Source organism: Leuciscus leuciscus (genome assembly GCF_965113295.1).
Source record: "Leuciscus leuciscus genome assembly, chromosome: 6".
NCBI classification, from domain to species: domain Eukaryota; kingdom Metazoa; phylum Chordata; class Actinopteri; order Cypriniformes; family Leuciscidae; genus Leuciscus; species Leuciscus leuciscus.
This window is the reverse complement of record NC_138730.1, coordinates 36,423,571-36,446,324: the sequence shown is the minus strand read 5'-3', so window position 1 is coordinate 36,446,324 and position 22,754 is coordinate 36,423,571. Positions and strand designations below refer to the sequence as shown.

The following is a 22,754-nucleotide window of genomic DNA, read 5'->3' as shown; positions in this document are numbered from 1 at the left end:
CAGTTGTTTTAGAAATAACAGGATTAATGTAATAAACATAGATTGTTTATTTCTCTTTCTCTGTAACAGACGAATGTTTAAAGTTCACTGGCAGAAGAATAAAAAATAATGTTGAGATATATAGGCCATGTCAAATAATAATAATTTATTATGATGTGATCGAATATTTATCGATTAAATCATTTTCACAATACGTTTTTTTTTTGTAACAACAGTAATGAGAAACCAAAGAAAATAGTAAAAATTCTATGAATAAATAGCTTAAAAGAAGTTGGCAGTTTGAAATTGTAATTTTCATTACAGAACGCTGTTAAACCTAATACATAATTTCCCATGCGGAGGAATGTTCATAACTCTCAGGAAAAAATGACAGAATACCTGTCACCTTTGAATATAATCTTAATGTTGTACGTAATTTTCAATCAATCATTAATTTGTACGAATTATGCAAAAAGTGTTCAAGTAGCCTACACAAAACAGTACAATAAAGAGCAAGCTATAAAATTAGTCTTCAATATGAGTTGGTCAGTTTATCATCAATTCAAAAGTTTAAAATGTAATTTTAATTAGGGTACAGAACGCCATAACATAATACATTAACATAATACATAAATCATATTACATTAGTGGAGGAAATGTTAATTACTTTTAGAGAAAAAAAAAGACCCTCCTGTGATGTATTTTAAACATCAAATAAACCAACCATCCACAGTTAATATAAAGTATAGGCTACGTGAGATTTTTTTTCATTTTTACGTGTGTGCAAAGAACAGAGAGACTGAAGGAAGGAAATGAAATTTATTTTTCTCATAAATTCAAAACCTTTATTCTAATTTCATGGCCTTTTCCGGGTTGGCCTAGAAAACGTCACGACCGAAGAGCGTTTTTCCGCTTCTGCCTATCCGAGAGTTATATAAGTCAGCAGCAGCGAGAGGAAACAGGAATAGGGGAAGAGAGGAAGTGATAGACAGGGAAACGTCTATGGGGAAACGGCGCTCTGTTGTTTATGTCTTTCCAATGTGACCGGTGGCCAGAGATCAGGGCAATCAAATACGATAAATATACCGTTTATTTAAAACATTTGATTATTTTCAATATATGAACAGATCCAAATATCAGATGACATATTTATTCCCTTTCCCCAATGAAACGAGGACAGTAAATTTTCTGTTGAGATTATTAGTTCGCTATAGAGTTTGCATCAGCTAATACCTTAGATTCAAGGTAAATAAACAACACACTTTAAGTCACGTTATTAACATGTCTGATATCGGTGTGATCTGATCAAGTGGTTCTTTTGTGGAGTGGAAGAACAGATGTATTCAGAGTCGTGCCAACCGAGGATTAAACTTCAGAGTTTCAGCACCAGGAGTTCTTCAGAGAGGTGTGTGTGATTGCACTTTGTCTCTCGGTGTGTAATATGTATGCATGCATCAGAGGATATGCGAGGCATACATGGTTCCTATAGAAATAGTTTGGTTCATAAGTATTTGCACACCCATGCATTCCTTACCTAAAGATTCCTCAATGTCATTGAATTAGATTCAATGAAATTCTACTCAGTATAAATCTATTATGGATTTGCAGTCATAACACCAACTATATGATCTAAACTTTGCATTTTATATGCATTTCTTTGATTAATTGTTTACTTGCTTATTGTGTTTAATTTCTTTTTTCATGTTTAATAATAATTGTATTTTCTTGTATCTACTTTCATATCATGTGTATACAATATGCATTCTGTAAAGCATTTTGTAAACAATGTTATAAATAAAGCTTTACTTACTGTTACTATAGTTATTTTTTATAGATATTGTAGTAACACTTTACTGTAATGTTCCATTTGTTAACATTAGTTAACCACATTAGTTAACGTGAACTTACAATAGAAAAAACTTCTAAAGCATTTATTAATCTTAGTTAAAGTTTCATTTTCAACATTTACTAATACGTCAGACTAAGTAAAACCAAAAGTTATATCTGTTAATATTATCTTATGCAGCTGAGCTAACAATGAACAGTACTTTTATTTACTAAGTAACATTGACTAAGATTAATAAATGGATGTATTGCTCACTGTTAGCTGATGTTTGTTAATGCATTATCATAAACTAGTGGGACCTTATTGTAAATTATTGCACATATTGTTTATGAATAATAAGCTATATGCATCTACAGGTGGCGCTGTTTATGTTTGATATGCTTTGCTTTAATATTTGTATGTATTCCAGATGGATGAGGTATTGGAGAAGTTTCTTGAAGATCAGAAGACGAAGATAGCAGAAGAGAAGGCCTGTCTGGAACAGGAGCCCCCTTACATGGAGATGAGGGTGAGAGTTGGTGACCGGGATAATGATTGGTCCAATGTTTGATTGGTCATCATTGTAATGTTGTTTCATTTGTTTGATGTATCAGAGGCGGACAGGCCATGTTCCCCAGAAAGAGAACATCTCTCCATGCACAAGTCAGCAAGGTACAGCTCTGTTAATAAGGTTGTAATATAATTTCTGTTATATTCATACCTGGTTTTAAAGGTGTGTATGTGTAATTTCAACGTGTAGATGGATTGAGTCTGCCACTCGGAGATGAATATGAGAGAAAGAAACACAAACTGCAAGAAGAGCTCAGGAAAGATTACAGGAAATACATGGCAGAGGTGAGACACACTTACAGTATACATACATGCACACTTGTGCCCTGTCCCAAATGTCTTCAATGAGGACCATTAAGATCTTAAAATGTCAATATTCAAGGACAATTGAGTCTTTTTCAGAAATAATTGCATGGATAATTTCGTATTTATTCACACAGGAGAATTTCTCTTGAAACGTGTTTAAGCACATGAATTTATTTTGAACCTCGTTCTAATATTAATAGATTTGGAGTATTCTAAATGAGCAGCTGCATGTTTGAGGTTAGCCAGTTGTATAAAACATGCCCAAACCATTTCCATATAAGGGCTTTCTGCACTTTCCTTTCCAGCCTTTCGTCACTCTCAGCAAACATATGACGCTCTCTAAATATGCGCTCCTGTCTGAGAGTACAAGCAGAAAGATCCTCAAGTGTGCCTCAAAATCAGTGCATACACATTGAACACCTTTTATACAGACCCAGATTATAGATGTCTCATTAATTAGCTGTACATACACACATCTGCGTTGTTATACAGAGAAACCTCACAGCTCAAGCTGTCTTAAATCTTAACACGATTATGAAGCCACTTAGAGTAAGTGATTTTCACGTATGTGCGGTTTCAGTTTTTATAAATGTAGAATAAATATTTAATACAAATGTTATTGGTGAATCATGATTTGTTTGTAAAAACGCTTGTACGTAGATTTTACACACACATTTGTGTGTATGCACACTTAGTGAATGAGACCCAATCTTAATTTCTCACTGTCTATGTGTCTCTTGCAGAAAGATCACTGGGATGCTGGTGACGTTCACACAGTTCCAGAGAGAAGAAGAATACCCAGGGTACAGTACTGGATCAAAAGCCTTTTGTTTGTGTTTCCCTCCTTGTATATGCCTTATCAGTTTAGGGTTATGATCTCAAAAAAGCTTTATGATTTGTCAAAAAAGCTCTCTTAAGTTCAACTAATTACATTTAATATAAATTTAAACTATAACACATTTTCATTTAATTGCAAATAACATGCAATTCAGTTTTAGAAAGCATTACATTCAGGTTCACACTTAATAGTCTTTTTAGGGATATTATTTCCACAATAAGTACATTTTTAACAAGTATGCTAAAGTGTACTTCTTTTTCACAAGGTACTGCACAGTTACTGTTCTGTGAGGTTGAGATTTCCCTTCTAAATCTGTTGCTCTCGCCTATCGCTGAGATCAGTGCTGTCATGCAGGACAGCTGACTATTCTGATACACAGTAAAGCAAAATGTATTTTGATTTTATTTAACGCAACATTTCTCACATCTACTAAAAAGTACTATGGGATTAACATGTTTTTGTACATAAAAGGTAAATACTGTAAATTCAAAATGGTAATACTTTGCACCTAACTCCCCATTGTCCCAACTTTCTGATATCTGTCTGCCCATAAGAAAAGCCTCATCATCTGTTACTGTATCATAAATTACCATGACATTATCATCGGATATTATTACTGTACCATGATTCTCCCAGAGTTCTGTTTTGTATAGTCAAGTCTCTCACTCACAAAACGCTTGCTTGCTTTTTCAGACGGTCCGTGTGCGGAATGTGGCCACCCTTACAGAGGTGTGTGGTCTGGGATGGGGTGTGTGTAGCTCTGAGGAAGACTGCAGTGATGAAGAACTCATACTTTTACAAGGGAGACGACATCAGAAAGGGAGAGACACCAGGACAGCAAACAGGTGAGAACAGAGAGAGAGGCAGAGATGTTTAGAATTGGTGACTCATTTCGTGTTCTCTATGGACAGATTTTATTGTATATTATTTATTTTTATTGTATATATTAATGGTATTATCTTTATCTCTGTCTTTCTCATAAGAAGAGAAGAATTGTACACAGAGACAGGGCATCACACAAGCAAACTACAGCACAGAAACAGGTAAAAGACACGTACACAGATTAAATTTCTTCTTTTACAGTATTGGCAAGCTGGCCACTTTTATTTATTAGTATTTTGAATGGCAGAATGGTTTGGACTCACATTTATCACTGCTCTTTCACTGTTGTAGAATGTCGGCATCCGTTGCGACCCAAGCCAATGAAAGATCTGTATCTGGGGCCAGTCAGGACACAGTGTTCACCACTGGAATCCTAATAGGTAATTCAGTATTGCGATTCTGATTGGTTAGAGGTCCTTGTTACTGTTTTGATTGGCTCAATAATGGGAGAAGTGATACTTCATTCAATGGAGAATGATTCTGACTTGATTTTAAAGGGATAGTTCGCCCAAAAAACGAATCATCACTTACTTACTCATCCTCATGTCGTTCCCAAAACTGTTTGGTTTCTAATGTTCTTCAAATATCTTCTTTTGTGTTCTGCAGAAGATAGAAAGTCATACAGGTTTGGAACGTCATGAATGTGAGTAAATGATGACAGAATTTTTTATTTTTGAGTGATCTACCCCTTTATCTGACATTAACTGATGCTCAGGCTTCTGAAATGGCTGAATTTGATTGACAGGTGCAACAGATCTGGAGTCCGCACTGAAGAGGAGGAAGGAGCATTATAGACGTGAACTACAAGAACAAATTGCAGAGAAACATAGTCACAGAAGGTGTGTGTTCATGCAAAATTGTCTTACCGGTGTATTTAGTTGACGTCATTACCTCGAAAGAAATAATGTTCGATGGATAAATCGCCCGAAAATTACAGTTCTGACATCGTTTACTCACCCTCATGATGTTACAAACCTGACTTCTTTCTTCATGGATCATAAAAGAGATGGTAGGCTGAATGTTTATGCAGCTTTCATGAACAACCTGTAATTCAACTGTTTTTAGGGAAAAGGAACTGGACCTGAGAGTTGCGAGAGTAACAGATGCTGAGAAAAAGGTAACAAGGTGTGTGTTTGTAAATGTGCACATATTTGGTGATGTTCTTGTGTTGATTTTCTGGTCTGTTCTTTTAAAGCAGCTCTATGTGAGTGAGGCGCCCGCATACAGAAAGCAACCTAGGGATGACATCTTCCGCCTGGACACTGTCGAGCCTCCTGAGGGTCTTCTGCAATACAGGACAGACCCTCTGTCTCCATGCAGGTATGCACTGATATACACAAGTACAAACCAGAGTTTCCGCTAGAAAAAAATGGTGCCGGTCACTTTCGTTTTCCGGACATTTTGATGATATGCCGGTCAAATATCGCCTCTTAATTAGTCAAGTTGAGGAAAACTGGAGGCAGGCTATGTAACTTAAAAAATGACATAATCAGGCTGTATAGAATGCAACATGTTTATTAGCCTAACTTTCAAATAGACGGAAAAAAACATGAACGTCCGATTGACGTCAATCAACGCCAATTGTTTTTACTATGGTTTCACATAGTTTAACAAACCAATCCGGCCTTCCCCACATAAAATATCTGAATAGTAGCCTATTGTTTTTACTCAAGCGAACTTAATTATACGCTCTCATTTAGCTGGTAACATTTAAATTGGCCACCGTGAAATGACTCCTTGTCAAATGAACTGGAACAAACAAATGACTAGGCCTATAACATTGTCTCGCGTCATTTTAGGCTACTTTTTACGCTGTTTTGCAGTGCTGAATTGTGCAGCTGCCGACTTAAAATCAAAACTTCCCTGTAGCCGCGTATCCATTACAGATTTGCGCAAATGTTTTGCGCTATTATCTAAATATCGATAAAAAAAACTATTGCGAAATGACGGCGTTTCCATTAACCGATGTTATGTGACTAAAACGTCCTTTTTTCTCTCACGATAAATCATTTAAAAAAATCACGGCAACGGACGTTGGTTTATATAATATGCTATCACAGCCACCGCATTAGACATTATTATTATTAGTATTAATGGAAGGAGACGTGGCGTGTTATCCAAGCATTAATGGCAGGGAAAGACCCTTGTACTGCGAACGACACATATAAGGAGTTTCTGGGTGTTTCGCCCTCATTTCTGCTCCGAGGTTTTGATTGTGGCATTTCTTTGAGATTTAGAATCCAGTATTCCTATAGGCTAATTATTGTTTCTTTTATGAATTTAATAAAGAACTCTGTCTCGTATTCTGTCCAAACGATCCATGTAGGCTACTTTTGTGTCCATTCGTTTTTCCTTTTTTTAACCCGTAATTGAAAAACGAAAAATGAACGGTTGTCTTTTTAAAACGCAAAGTTGAACACCAAAATTTTTATTTGAACTGGCTACACCAACTGCTGCGCAAAAAAGTAAATATCGACGAATTTTCTGATTTTTGCCCCTTTATTAAACATTTAAAATATTCACAAATGAATATGGAAAACATGTCGATTTTACTGGTTTTCTAAGGCCAAATTAGAACCTGGAATTGATGTTTTTCCCGCAGTGCTGAATGAGAAGAGCCATTCATATTATTAATAAACTATTGTTTTCTAAGTGTCGGCTAAAATCACATCTCCATCTCCACTGTTAAGCAGATGCGCTTTTAGAGAGAAATGCACATTTCATACGGATAACATAATCAGAAGGTATTAGCTTTCGATTCGAATTTGTTCGTTTTAAAGTGGACATTTCAAGCTTTAGCCTAGGCTATATTTTGTTTCAGTTCTCGCGCTCCAGTTTACGGAGATCATGAAAGTGCATGATTGTTTTATTTTATTTTACAAAAGCACAACGTTTTCTTGTTATTGTGAGCTTACACAAATAAAAGTAGTTGAGAATAATGTATTATTATTATTATTTTCTGTATGACCAGAAATGATAGAGTATTTTAAGTTGTTTCCACTGTTGATAGGAAAATGCAAGTGTTCGCGCCCGCGCCTCCGTGCCATGCAGTGCGCGCTCCACACTCAGCTTTGTTCCTTTTTTGCATAAAAGCGTCTTCTAAATATAGCCTATTAAATGTTATAATAAAATAATATAAAATTATTATTATTTGCGTAGCTATACATGGACCTCAAACACACTGCGTCTTCTAAGTCAGGTGACTGTAAATGCGCAAAAACTGTTTCCATTGCAGTTTTGCGAAATATTCCTTTTTCGAATTGCCTGAAAAACCACCTCATGCGAGCATAAAAACTTTTTGCGAAATTGACGTGTTTACATTGTGCGTATTTGTAATTCGCAATTTGAAGGGTAATGGAAACGCGGCTAGTGTCTCTCCACAACTTGCAATTCGCATAAGCCGCGTAATGCCTGGCTCACACTACAGGAGTTTTAGGCCGATTTATGCCCGATTTACCCCTCCCGAGAATCTGAGAAATATCTTGTCGAGGACCTCGATCTGTTCCGATGTTCGGCGCAGATTATCTGGTAATGTGAGGCATTCACAGATCGAATCTTGCCCCTCCCGATCTGCTCTCACACAAATCGGGCTCGCCCCGATCATATCAAACATGTTTGATATTTATCGGGATGAGCAAGATTGTGATTACGTCAGTACTGTCACAATAGCCAATGGAAACAAGTCTACGACTAGACGGAAGTGACGGACATTTCGAAATGTAGACCGCGAAACCTGCAACACAGATCTGTTGGACTTCGGAGATAGAGGAGCGACTTGTTGAAATGTGGCAACAACATGACTGCCTATACAACGTTTAGATAGTGTGAAAGAGAGAGGAGTGTGTGTGTGTGTGTGTGAGAGAGGGGGGATTGTTTGTGCGTGTGTGTGAGAGAGAGGGGACTGTTTGTGTGTGTGTGTGTGAGAGAGAGAGAGAGAGAGAGAGAGAGAGAGCGCGCGTGCGCGCGAGCGCAGACGGCAAACCATTGTTTAACGTAACGTTACCAGTAGACACATTTCTTCCAAATAGCACCAATTGTATTTTCATTTTACAGCCCAGATCTACACTGTAACAGGTGCCAATATCGCTTTTGACCTAGGCAGCCAATAATACAAGAATTTAATTGACCTTATTACTATCGTAGTGTGCTAGAATTTTTACTGTTATAATATTGAATATTATAACAGTAAAAATTCTAGCACACTACGATAGTAATAAGGTCAATTAAATTCTTACCTGCATTTCTCGCTGAAGAACTGACAATCCATGTTGAGCCCGTCTCCCCAACCATTTTCTCATCCACACTCGTTTATTCTTCCGCTTTTGGTTTTTCTCACAACAAACGATCATTATTGATACAGCAAGTTTTCGTGTTACAGTAGCAGCTAACGTTATACCATTTTGTCTACATCCGCTTTCCCGCTTCCGATCTGCTGCGTATATCACGTGAGGCGCTTCCTCTGGCGCGATAATCTTAGTAACATTTTGTAGTGTGTGATGCGCAGTAGTATGAGCATGTTTAAGATTTTAGGTAAGAAAATCTGCAAAGATTCTCCTTAAGTGTGTGCTGCAACCAGATTTCAAAATTGGTTAGGATTTTAAAACTCCTGTAGTGTGAGCCAGGCATAACCTTGTTCTCCGCAAGGCGGCTTCGTCTTGATCCGTTTCTGCTTTTTCTCCGGTGGTGGTGGAGCTGTCTGGACATCTGAGGCTTCAGGCGTTCCTGATTCACCATCGTCCGTCGCGTCTGGCCTCTGAAAAAAGCTTTTACGGCTAGTCTGCCTGGGCCTGGCCATATTTGAAAACGTCTCACTCATTTGTTCGTTGTTTAGGTCTATATTACAGCCGTTTTAGGCGTGCGCTTTATTTGAAATGCAGCATGCGATGTTGTTTAATAACTTTCAAACGGTATAGCCTGTTCCTTTATAACATAGCCAAAGGTCGGTGTATTTTTGCTTTATACATTTTAGGCTTATTCTCAAATTCAGATTGTGTTAGGGGGCGAGATTATTAGGCCATTTTAATCGGACAATTTGACTGGAGAGATTTAATTTTGTCGGACATTTCTTTTTTTTTTTTTCGGCCAATGTCCGGCAGTTACCGGACAACGGAAACCCTGGTACAAACACACATATTCACACACGCTGTACTTTAAACTCACAAACATTTTTCTTTCTACAGGATGCCGTTTATCTCCACTCACCTCCCATTCCTTGCAGATGCCTATAAGACTCCAAATAATGATTCTGGGAGTTTGCTGAGCCCCAGCAGAGCCTGTAAGACACACTTATGACCCAACAAACTACATTAAATATAAGTTTACTTGCAATGAAGATGAACATGGTTTTGTGCAGTAAATTATTGGCTGATGAGAGCATGAAACCATCAACATTAATGCATTTCAGTGTACATTTTTAAGGACATTTTTGTTCACTTTGGTGCTGTAACCAATGTTGGCACTGTGTTGTGTATTCTGGATCCTGCAGCAAAACCAGTTGAATACATTCAGCATGAAAACCAGTTTTTAAACGCGTTCAGCATATGATTCCCACTGCTACATCATGAGTGTGTGTTTCCACAGATGGCCCAATAGAGGAAGTTTCTTTTCCAACATCATCAGGAGAGCCACACCCACTCAGTCTTCACAATGAGCACAGCAGAAGCACTCACAGACAGTAAGAGTGCAGCCGACTCACACAAATGCAATTTTCCAAACACATTTCTGATTGTAATTTGTGGTTGTTTTGAAGCAGGCATTAACACCAGGTAAGGTTGTCCAGCATCAGTCTGAGTGTTGGATCTGCTAACTTTCCAGCTTTCTGATTGTCCTAAATTTTAAATAATTTCTTCCATTTATCATGTGCTTTATTAATGCCACGTTCGTGACGAGGTCCAAGTTGAAATGTCCTACTTCTGACATCAGTGAGTTCCAGTTAGTCAAACGTCATGCTCACATGTTGACCACATGAGTTCGCCATGACACAACGAGAGCATTTCATGTTTTTGTGTCAATTAAATGGCAAAATAAGAAAATGCTGCTATTCGCTTTGACAGCTGATGAAAAAGCAATGATTAAAGGGACTGTGTGTAGGAATTTCTCCCATCTAGTGGTGAAATTGTATTTTGCATTCAAACGAATAATGCTCCAGCGCCTCACTTTTTCAAATGTGCGTTGCATCTACGGTTGCCGTTATGTACCAAAAAGCTAAGGCGGTTGTATTTAAAACAAACTGAAACTTGAAACAACGAAAAAAAGAATGTTACAGTTATCAATTACTGACTGTGAAAAACATTAACTATGGTAATTAGTAGTAATGCCGCCTTTACTCGTTATATTTTTTGAAGTACGTGCATTGTTAGATATCATCATCATCAGAGCCTTCTCTAACGTTCCTTTACTCAATAGCTGCTATTCATCAAAGAGCCTGTTTAACTTTTAACTATAAATGTTCGACTGTCTATATAATAAAGTACACAATCAAGCAATGAAAAAAAGCTTGTAATTAAGGCCGTAACATTGATTTACCTGTCGAGAAGAAAGCAGGCAACTTCAGGGTCTCTTTTGAAAGCTTTCTCCTGCATTAGCTATCCCGACATTAACCCTTGTTTTTGTAATCTCCGGTCACGTTCCCTTTTACGGTCTATTTTGGACTTTTTCGACGACAAGGACTCCTTATCCTGTGACTCAGCATATGTATGAATGAACGGTGTATAAATAATCGTGCAGTGTGCATCCTTTTAAACTTGCCGCGGCAGTGACAAGCGCCTCTCACTGCTCTGCTCCTCCGCTTCTGCTGGCTTCAGTCACGTGACGCTGGTTCTGAACGAAAACGCGTTGTGGAAACGCGTTGGCCTAGTACTTTTTGTCCCTCTCTGCTATTATAGTTTTTCAAGATGGCGGAACTACATGGAAGCCTCCGTGGACCTACCCGTCCCATGTATATAAAGATAATAAATTCTTCGTTTACGAGGATTAGTCTGATCATTGGCATAGGTATTTGTACACCATTGAGGGCATATTTATGAATAAAAATATTGATTTTAGATAATAAAATACCTAAAAAGCTACACATAGTCCCTTTAAAGTATCATTGTATAAGCATAATGTTTAATGTTAAAGTTTGTTTTGACATTTGACGTAAGGTAGCTCCACACTAGGCTCGTTGGAAGCAGGACTTGCCGCCATCTTGGAAGTGACGTCAAATGACTCGTCTCGCTGAGATCGGAGTTGATTAATCTGACCCAAGTTCACAGGTCGGATGTCCGACTTTGTGCGGCATTCCAGACGTTATTTATTTTTGAAGTATTTACTACTTTTTTTATGAAGATCTTGTGTTAGAACCAGATGATACAAACAAATTAGGCATAAGTTAGTGGGCATAAAAACTGTTTGGTTACTAACATTCTTAAAAACATCTTCTTTTGTGTTTCACAGCAGAAAGAAAGTTGTTTGGAATGACATCAGAATGAGTAAATTATGACATAATTTCTATTTTTGGGTGAACTATCACTATCAAAGGAGAGGTCATTAGTGCCACCGTTATCTCAACAACTTGGAACCTTAATTGAAAAGAATTTACCACCAATTCAGACCAAACTCTCAGCCTAATTACCCAAAACTTGTTCTTTCTATGGTACTTTCTTCAGCCTTTTTTTTTTCTCACCATCAAAGACACTTTTAAACCAAATGCCTGTATGCAGACAGCTAATACACATTTTAATTTGAGGAGTATTTGCACTTTATTTGTGTGTTTCAGGATGTTTCTGGGTGAGAATGAAGGTGTGGGTTCAGGTCTTTCAGTGTTTCCTGCACATCAAGCGCAGAAGAACAGACTCAGCTATAAAGAGGAGCTCAGACAGCAGGTGTGTGTCCTTATTGCATAATAAACAGTATGTCTTTATGACATAGTCAACAGTGGGTTTGTCTTTGTTAAAGGGATATTTCTCCCAAAAAATGAAAATTCTGTCATCATTTACTCACCCTCAAGTTGTTCCAAACCTGTATGAACACTGCTGAACACAAAAGAAGTAACACTTTATTTTACAGTGTCCTTGTTACAGTACATATGATACATGTACTTACCATAGTATTAACAGTAAATTATGCATAATTACATGCAACTAACCCTCAACCAAATCCTAATCCTACCCTAACCCTATAGTAAGTACATGTAGTTGCTTAATATTACTCAGTACTTAAATCACTGTAAAAATGACACATTAAAGGTCCCGTTCTGCGTGATCCCATGTTTCAAACTTTAGTTAGTGTGTAATGTTGCTGTTAGAGCATAAATAATATCTGTAAAATTATAAAGCTCAAAGTTCAATGCCAAGCGAGATATTTTATTTAACAGAAGTTGACTACAAAAAACGGCTTGATTGGACTACATCCCTCTACTTCCTTCTTTAATGATGTCACTAGAACCGTTTCTTGACTAACCTCCGCCCACAGGAATGCTCCCTCAACTCTACTGGCTACTTGCGCACTTCTTATAACTTAGGCTACTGTGTTTACTCAGCTCTTACGGTGATTTTCTGAAGTAAAACTGACGCTTCATCTTTTGTGTGATGTACAATAAACTTTATTAAACTCATCAGTACATGTTTGATCATCATTCAGACAGCAGACTTGTAGGCTATTAATAAATAATGGATACATAGCCTACAAGCAGATGACAAATACGTTATAATAACCGTAATTAAACTACTAAACCATACCTGTTTCATCTCTATACAGCACTCTGACTCTGTAGGCATTATTGTCCGACTCGAAATGAACGCCGTTACTGAGAGTTTCTGATATTATCATCATTCCGTGAGATGAATTTTTCCTGACAGACTGAGCGCGAGCTCATGAAGCTCCGCCCCCTGTGTCATCCAGCAGCAGCTCATTTGCATTTAAAGGGCACACACTGAAACAGCTCGTTTTTCTGAGCCCCAAAAAATGTCAATTTAAACATGCTGTAAAAAATGATCTGTTGGGTATTTTGAGCTCAAACTTCACATACACACTCTGGGGACATCAGAGACTTATTTTACATCTTGTGAAAAGGGGCATAAAACGGGACCTTTAAAATTAAGTGGAACCCAAAAGAATATATTTTGAAGAATGTCAGTAACCAAACAGTCGATGGGCCCCATTGACTTCCATAGTATTTTTTTTTTCCATACTATGGGGTCCATCAACTGTTTGGTTACCTGTATTCTTCAAAATATATATTTATGTTCAGCAGAAGAAAGAAATTCAAACAGGTTTGGAACAACTTGAGGGTGAGTAAATGATGACACCATTTTCATTTTTGAGCGAACTATCCCTTTAAATATGGTTTTGCATTTATCTGTTTAGTCTAACTCTGTACTTGGAAAAGTACTATAGAATGCTTCTTAATGAAGACTTCCAGCTTATTAGTTTGTTTATTTGTGTGTGTGTGTGTGTGTGCCCCGTGGGTAGATAGAGGAGCGGGCCGCACAGAGGAAGGTGGACAGAGAGGAGAAGAGAAGACTGGATGCAGAACTTGATGCTGATATGAGAGCATATGAACCCTGGGGAAGGGGCGGAGGTGGTGCACCACTCAGAGACAGCACTGGAAATCTAATCGGTATGACTTATTTACTATGACTTAGATCTCCAGCTAATCTGTTAGTAATGGAATTTTTGGCTATAGAAATGATGTGTGTGTGTGTGTGTGTGTGTGTGTGTGTGTGTGTGTGTGTGTGTGTGTGTGTGTGTGTGTGTGTGTGTGTGTGTGTGTGTGTGTGTGTGTGTGTAGCTGATCTGAAGCAGATGCACCTTTCGAATGCAGCAGCCGCACAAATACCAGAGAGGCCAGGTAACATGCTAGCACACGTTTTAGTTCAAATACAAACATGTATGATGTGTTTTTAGCGAATGTTTACATTCTCAACTAAGTTGTATGTGTTTGTATCTGAAGGTTTTGTTGAGACACACACTCCACAGTTTGCTAGAGGAAATGTGTTCAATCAGATGCTGTCACCCCAGCAACTACAGGAGCAAGACCAGTACAAAGCGTACCTGAAACAGCAGGTACACACATGCACTGCTGTTCAAAAGTTTGGGGTCGTTAGGATTTTTTTTTAAAGAAGAAATTACTACTTTCATCCAGCCAGGACATATGAAATTAATTTGACATTTTACCAAACATTCGTTTTCACATAAATGCTTTTCTTTTGAAGTTTCTATTCATCAAAGAATCTGTAAAACAAATTCCACAAAAATATTAAGCAGCACAAATGTTTTCAATATTGATTATATTAAGAATTGAGCACCAAATCAGCATATTAGAATGATTTCTGAAGGATCATGTGACTCTGAGGACTGGAGTAAAGAAGCTGACAATTCAGCTTTGCATCACAGGAATAAGTTACATTTTAAAATACATAATTTTTTTAATTGTAATGATATTTCACAATAATACAGTTTTTTCAGTTTTGGTCAAGTAAATGCAGTCTTGGTGAACATAAGAGACTTGTTTCAAAAACAAAATAAATCTTACCAACCCAAAATTTTGAATGGTAGTGTATATACATACAGACTCTTCACACTCATATTCATTCAATTCTAAAGTGTAATATTCAGGATTAAATTAGATATTGAATCACAGATTTTCAGTGTGATTCAATTTTAAAACTTTTGGACCCCACTGTACCTGTAAATAAACACCATAAACATAATGATCTTTGTATGTTTTTTATCCTTTATATGTCTGTGGCATTAGATGGAAGAGAAGCGAAGGAAGCAAGCGGAGGAGAGAGAGCAGATGAGGGCCGAGGAGGAGAGGGAGGAAAGACGACTGACAGAACAGAGAGAGAAAATCACGAGAGAGTATGAAGATGAGCAGGAGAGCAGGAAACGCAGAGAGATGGAGGTCAGACAGACGCATGCGCTCTTGCCTGTCATATTTTTAGGGATGCATCAGTCCCATATCAGCTAAGAGTCAATTTCAGTATTAGTCAATATTGGATATTAAATTGTGCATGCTCATTTTTTTCATGTTTTTTATACTTAGATTACCGTTTGTAATGCTCACTTAAAGTTGATGTTTAAAAAAACACTAATAATTTAATAACACAGTTAAATGTATGATTTAGCAATTCTCTAAATGAATGTCCATCTTCAGTCTGTGTATCATAATGTTGTGATGCTTAAATTTGATATAAATTCAAATTAAATTAGTGTTTAATTTGAATAATTTTAGTTAAAATTATAGAACTTGATTTAATATAGTTTATTATATCATTTTAATATATATTTCATGACAGAAAATATATAAAAAATTGTGCCAATTTATACATGAAAAGTATGTTACGGGTGCGTAAAATACTACTTTTCAATGGACCTTGAACACTGAATTGTTTTGGTGATTATTAACAGAATTTTTCAATATCAGTGGCCTAAAGCAATTATTAAAAATCTCCTAGTCGTGGTCTAATCTAAACAATTGATTAAATATTAATGATTTAACAGAGATGTGTTCACTTTAAATCACATTTTGCCATCATGTAAGGGCTTAAAGAAATGGCATCAAATGTTGTTTCTCTCATTTTCCAGTGCATAAGCACTCCTAATGATCTTACACCGTCTCAGTGACCATCAGCGCTGACTCATAAACTTATGATTTTTTTTGTAGCAAAAACTGAAGAATGAAGAACTTGTTCGTCTGGCGGAGGAGAGACGTAGGGATGCAGAGAAAAAGAAGAAAGAAGAAAAAGAGAGAGCAGCTTTCCGAAAACAGGAACAACAAAAGAGACAAATACGGCTGCAACAGGTGTGTGGTTCTCTCTGAGTGTGGATGTGAATTTACTGCAATGAGCTATCATTCACACAAGCTGTATATGTGTGTTTTAGCATAGATACAAAGTTCTGTCGTGAAACTCTAGATGGTACAGGCTGATAGGTCCTTGACTCAATCTGCTGCAATCACATCATTCTCTATAGTGCACAGCCAATTGGTTCCTGCTGTATCAGTAGCCAATCAGTTCGTTGCTCAACCTTCAAATGTTTCAAATAGCAGTTGCAGCACACTTTCAGAAACCCTCCTCCTTCCCCAGCTCCACCTGTATAGATCTGCTAAGGGTAATTTAGGTATGCTATATTGTACACCAGCAGCTCGTCTTACTTGCTCACAGCAGCGTGTTGTGTATGTATTGGCAGTAGCCAATTACCCTTACTTGCTCTGCAGCAGCTGCACCAGAAATAACCAACAGCAGCAGTGTAGCAGATTGTAACGGGGTTCAGACAGATGTTATGGGAAGAAGGAGGCGGGAACCGGCGAACATTCAACATTTTAATAAATAAATACAAAAATGAAAGTAAAAGCCAGCAGCCCCTCACGGACGACTGCTGGCAACACAAAACAGAAACACATCAAATAAACTTCAGGCCTGTCCTCTCTCGCTCTTCACTGTCGTCGCTCCTCCTTTATGCTTCCGCTCCTCCGTGAGAGATGCGAGACCGGTGCGTCGCGCACGTGTCGCTCATTATCAATCGCGCCACCGGCCTCGCGCCGTCCTCCCACGGCCCTCGACCTCGTCGTGCTCGCCACACAGATCATACCCATTACCATGCTAAACACTCGGAGAGTTGTCATGACAGAACAAAAAATTGCTGTCAATAGAAGTAGTGATTGTGTGCGACTGTTTTGTCATCACTAACTCTGATGTTTTTATAGGTTCAACGTGCGCCATCCCCTCCTATCCCCACCTTACAGAATAAACACCGCAACCCTTCAAACGCTACAGTAACAAACACTTCATTAAACTTCACCAACATTGCATAACTCATGTTTACTTCTCACTCACTTATTTCTGTATATTCTTCAGGATTTCTCTCCGTTTCAGGCTCCTACATCTCCAGAACACAGAAACCATCAGAGAACAGAGAGTAATATCACGATGAGAATGTTCTATTGACTTTTATTGTTTTTATTTTAAGCTAATGATATTTGCTATACCCTAACCCTAACCCTTACAGAAATCATATGTAATTTTTTGGGATTTGAATAAAACAATTATTTAGTCCAACGTCAAGCTGGTTATGAACCTTTTAATTTATTTGTTTGGTCTGCTTATAAATTAGCTAATACCATCCTTACAAGTCCATTTTTGAGGTTTTACTGTATTTGTTTGTCTTCTCTTCAGAAGACAGAAGTGAGGTTGTTAATGAGCTGAGTGTGTTAAGAAGACGTCTACGCAGTGAACAACAGCGTCTGGAGGAGCAGCTCTTGCAGACAGAGTGGGAGCCTCTCCCCTCCCCCTTCACTGACAGGTACAGTGTGTTGTTATTAGTGTTTTATAATGTTTGTTTCATATTTAAGTCTGACACTGAAGGAATGTGTTGATCATTTGTCACACTTGACCTGTTCGTCAACCTACTGTGAATGAATGAATACAGCTCATTCACAAATTACTACAGTTGTACTGTGTCAGGCTTAAGCATCAGCCTTTCCCAGTCATGGCTGGTTTGTGCTGGTTTTGACTGGTTCTACTAAATGAGCTGTTTTTTATTTATTTTATAGTTAATGAGTATCAGTAATTGTCTGTGATCTTTTAAACTAATGGTTTATAATTTTCCTGTCTGGAAGGAAAGATACTTAGGAAGTATGATGCATAAAATACACCCATTGATTTCTAGGTTCTAGTACAGAACAATAAACAATAGTTCTGGTCCTGGATGCTGATTGGTTAGTATGGCTACATTAATACAATACAACGTTCCAGCCTAGTAAAACTCTTTAATTCATTGTCACTGTGCAACACTTATAAATAACACAACTCTTTCATAAATTGTCTATAATATTTTTATTACGGACTTTTATTATATAGCATTGCGTGTGTGTTTGTAGGCCCAGGATGGATGTGTTTGACATGGCACGCATGCGTATGCCTGTTCGAGGCCCCTCCTCCCGTGGCACTGAGCCAATCAGCTCAAAGAAAACCTATGACATCATGTACAGGGGTAAGAATTGGCTGTTATACTAATATAAATCTGAGCTATGGGGATTAAAATTACTAAAATAAATATGAATTTGAGTGTCTGTATGTGTCTTTTGGTATTTCTTTCACTATAAAACAGGTCAAATCATACTTAAGTAATTTGTAGTTGGCTACAATTAAATATTGTGAATGAAATGAGAGCTCACTTTAATGTTTGGTTTTATGTAAATTCACCTTTCATGCAGAAACTAACACTTTTTTTTTCTTTATATTTCTCAGATGCCTTTATGCCACTTCCTAGAACACGGCAGTCTGTAAGTCTTCCTGTCTTATGAATGTACGACGTGCCTTTTTATTTCCTGTGCTTGTTATTTCCGTTGTGTTCTGCGGTACCAGAAGCAGCTCAAGCAGCACATGTGATCATTAAGACTGAATGATGTTTAACATGGCAGTTCTGTTTTTCCTGTCACACAGAGGAACAGAGAACTTGAGGGGGGACGAGGATCTGTGCTTCTGTCAGAGAGTGAATTTATCGGTGGGATCACACACGTCTCTTTAATTGTTTGATAAGTATTTTAAAAAAACAGTTATTTTATTATTTATTAAATACAGTGACCCTAAAATGTATTGATATGCTTAAGGCACACTTAAAGGGATAGTTCACTTTGAAATTCATTTTTGGTATGTTTTAGCTTACCTCAAGGGCATCCAAGATGTAGGTGTCTTTTTTTCCGCGGTAGTTTCAATTTTGATATTTTTAGGTCAAACCGTTCTTGTCTGTCAGTCATATAATGCAGGTCTATGGTCACGGTCTCAAAACACAAGCACAGAGTCCAAATTAAAACAATTCCCCGTCGTCCAAATTAAACAATTCCCCATCGTAAGTACACATTGATGGCCTGAGCCACGAAACGAGCGGTTTGTGTGAGAAAACGAACAGTATTTATATCGTTTTTACCTCTTATACGCAGACATGTCCGAGTGATCTGATCTGACGTGTACGCAGACTGGTGCATAGATATATACACTAGATGTCACCTTAAAGACATTCGTTCCAATGAACTGCCGTAGACAAAGCGACATCTAGTGTATATATATCTATGCACCAGTCTGCGTACACGTCACACACCAGGATGCGCGAGCGCCCTCAGATCACTTGGACGTGGCTGCGTATAAGAGCTAAAAACTATATAAATACTGTTCGTTTTCTCACACAAACCGCTCGTTTCGTGGCTCAGGCCATCAATGTGTACTTACGATGGGGAATTGTTTAATTTGGACGACGGGGAATTGTTTTAATTTGGACTCTGTGCTTGTGTTTTGAGACCGTGACCATAGACCTGCATTATCTGACTGACAGACAAGAACGGTTTGACCTAAAAATATCAAAATTGAAACTACCGCGGAAAAAAAGACACCTACATCTTGGATGCCCTTGAGGTAAGCTAAAACATACCAAAATGAATTTCAAAGTGAACTATCCCTTTAAAAATGAATGCATGTTTTTGCATTATATAACAAAATATCAAACCAAATTTCATGTATTTTAAAGAAATATTAACACACTTTTCAAACATTTCACGAGATGTTTTTGATAGTTAAATATCACTTTCTCATGCATATTCTTAAAAAAAAAAAAAATGTTTATTCATACTGTTGATTTATTATATAACATTAGATCAGAATGGAGTTGCTTTCCCGCTTCCTCCAGATGTTGAGAGGAAATCTCCTAAGCCATCTGCACGAGAACGACGCAGACTAGCAAACCTTCAGGTAAATTGCATCTAAACATATGTATGTATAGTGACTCCAAATTCTTATAGACTAAAGTACAATTTATACTGACAAAATTGCATGCATTTTATTGTCAGTTGTTTTTTCTTCATGTGTCAGTTGATTCATTATTACAGATATTATGGACAATTGTCTTGATACCTAAAAAGAACTCAACTACATTTCACACAATTCATGATATGCAAATGTTAAAGTCCCCCTGTAGTCAATCATTTTATCCCTTAAAACTCATCTTTGATCATCAAAATGATATATTTAAACAACGAAATTCTTTATGAAAAACACCAGAAACACCAGCGATTTCAGACCGCGCTTTTTAAACTTTCTTTGGTTCACTGCAGTTTTAAAGAGAAAATACTCTGCAATGGTGTTGACTTATGAATTTGCACATGGTTTGTCTTAAAGCAAATTAAAAACACCACATAGACATATAAACAACATTAAAAGCTTGATTTTCACCACAGGGTGTCTTTGGCATTATTTATGAACCATCTTTTTTCTCAACCAACATCAACCGTATCTCGTGGAAATTATATACAAAAATATTGTTCACAATTTATATTTGCCTAGTTTTGCTTTTAAAAGTAATGTTTGTTTGAGTACTGTTTTAATACTGATAGCATCCCAGGACGCACCTGATAAAGTTTGATGAGGGGCTGGTTAGTAAGCAAAAAACAGTATGTGACAAAAGAACAAGTATGTTCAAATTCACAGTACTCATAAAATAATACAAAAAAAATTCCTGGATGACCTACAACTTCTGCCGAGATTCTGAAGTGTGCATATGATGGACACTTTACTATCCCATAAGGCCACGGGAGAGCATTTGTGAAAGGCACTGACACTGATACTTATGGCACAGGATAATGACTACATGACGAATGTAGTATGCCCAGAATACATTCATACTACAGTAGTAAACATTTGAAGTGGTTATTCAAAATAAATACCTACTCGAGAGTGTGCGCTTTTGGACGCAGCCAATGTCAATACCTTACATACTTGGGTTTTGATTTTGTCACTACATAATTCCTTAGCTTTTGTTTTGCATATGATGACATCCATATAACTCTAAAATAAAGTGTATATGTGTGTGTTTAGGCTGCAGGAAAGCAGCCGGTGCAGCAGCAGTCCCTCAGTTTGAGGAAACTCAGAGACACAAACACTCTCAGGATGAAGAGACTACAAGCCTTCGGTCATCACAACACCACAACAGGTGTGTGTTTGTCTCAGTGAATGTTCTGTGATTCTTTTAAGATCCAGAACTTATTTCAATGATGTGTTTAGGTGGCTGCTCTGATGATGATGATGATGAAGATGAAGCTGGTCGTCGTGATGAACGTTTTACCCTGACGTCTCCTGGCTGGCCCAGTTCCTTTGATACAGCTACTACAGAACCCTGGATTCGAGCGGAGTCATCAGACACTCTTAGGAGGCTGATGTCTGGCTCTGAACTCTAGACGGATGTAGGACGGATGACTCTGGGACGGACTATAACATACACGACTGCATATATAGGACATTTTATGTAATTAGGTCTCTTGAGCAAATAAAAGACTGATCAACAGAATCTCTGAGATTAGCTGTTTGACTGCATAACAAAATCCCTTCTGTAAGCTGATTGGTGGATTCGTATCAAGTGAAGTATCAAGTATTTTTTTTTTACAAAACAGAAGGAATGTAAATTCCTTTTAGAAGTATTTTATAAATGGCAGCTTTTAAAATTATATTTGTAATGAACCAAATCCTAAGTGTTTTTGTTTTGTTTTTTACATCAGGATTCACCAGAATAAATAGCACTTATTGGAAGCACTGTATTCCTGATTGTTTGGAAGCATAAGGCCTGTTCACACCAAGAACGATAACTATAATAATAATAATAAAAAAAGAGTTTTGAAAATCGTAAATTTAAAGGAATAGTGGGGTTCTCACCACAACTATAATGTTAATGGCTCAGAGGAACAATATTGTTGAAATCACTTTCAGAAATTTTTTTTTTCAGCTGCTAAAAACATTGACAGCCAATCAGAATCCACCTACATTTTAAAAAGCTTGAGCATTTAAAGCGACAGCGTGTGCTTATAATAAAAAGAACGTTATCTACTGTTGGTGTGGATGCTAATATACAACCCCATTTCCAGAAAACATGGGATATATGTTCCATCACAACATTTATTTCTAAGGGTCTGCGAAGGGTCCATCTGTTGTATCCTTCATTGCCCGTGAAACAAAGGGCGCATTTCCAGGCCGCATTAGAAGGAGCCTTTGAATTGGGACAGCCTTCGTCGAGCTGTGCGTGAACGCCTTCGAACACCTTTGAATTGAACTGTTGCCATCCTGGAATATGGCCATGATGTGAAAGTTAAAGTGATATGTGAAGGCCAAGAATGGCAACCCATACACGGAAGATGTCCACTGCATTTAACCCTTAAAGAGACTGCACACATATTACGAATAGTGAACACACACAACCAGAGCAGTGGGCAGCCATTTTTGCTGTGGCGCCCGGGGAGCGATTGGGGGTCAAACATATAAAATGCAAGAAACATAATAATGACTGCAATAATGACCGCAATAATGACCTATTTAAATCCAAACAGTGACTTTT

At 37.5% G+C, this 22,754-nt stretch overlaps 1 protein-coding gene across 4 annotated transcripts; it reads left to right on the top strand.

Annotated features, from left to right (window-relative positions):
* Positions 1-918: 918 nt before the first annotated feature.
* Positions 919-21,902, top strand: cspp1b (centrosome and spindle pole associated protein 1b). 4 transcript variants are annotated; one of them, XM_082173508.1, is made up of 28 exons: positions 919-1,384; positions 2,235-2,333; positions 2,419-2,476; positions 2,565-2,659; positions 3,424-3,483; positions 4,212-4,363; positions 4,502-4,561; positions 4,692-4,780; positions 5,146-5,239; positions 5,466-5,517; positions 5,599-5,720; positions 9,581-9,675; positions 9,981-10,074; positions 12,157-12,262; positions 13,851-13,998; positions 14,170-14,229; positions 14,332-14,444; positions 15,136-15,285; positions 16,048-16,185; positions 17,089-17,157; positions 17,240-17,300; positions 17,558-17,684; positions 18,262-18,374; positions 18,632-18,666; positions 18,827-18,887; positions 20,031-20,125; positions 21,248-21,362; positions 21,434-21,902. In XM_082173508.1, exons 2-28 carry the CDS (start codon positions 2,235-2,237, stop codon positions 21,604-21,606), a joined length of 2,634 nt encoding a protein of 877 aa, XP_082029634.1. In that variant the 5' UTR covers positions 919-1,384; the 3' UTR covers positions 21,607-21,902. The 4 variants fall into 4 exon arrangements, with proteins under 4 accessions (XP_082029634.1, XP_082029633.1, XP_082029632.1 ...); XM_082173507.1 differs by having other exon boundaries at positions 920-1,384; positions 4,505-4,561; positions 5,596-5,720; XM_082173506.1 differs by having other exon boundaries at positions 920-1,384; positions 5,596-5,720.
* The last annotated feature ends 852 nt before the right edge of the window (positions 21,903-22,754 follow it).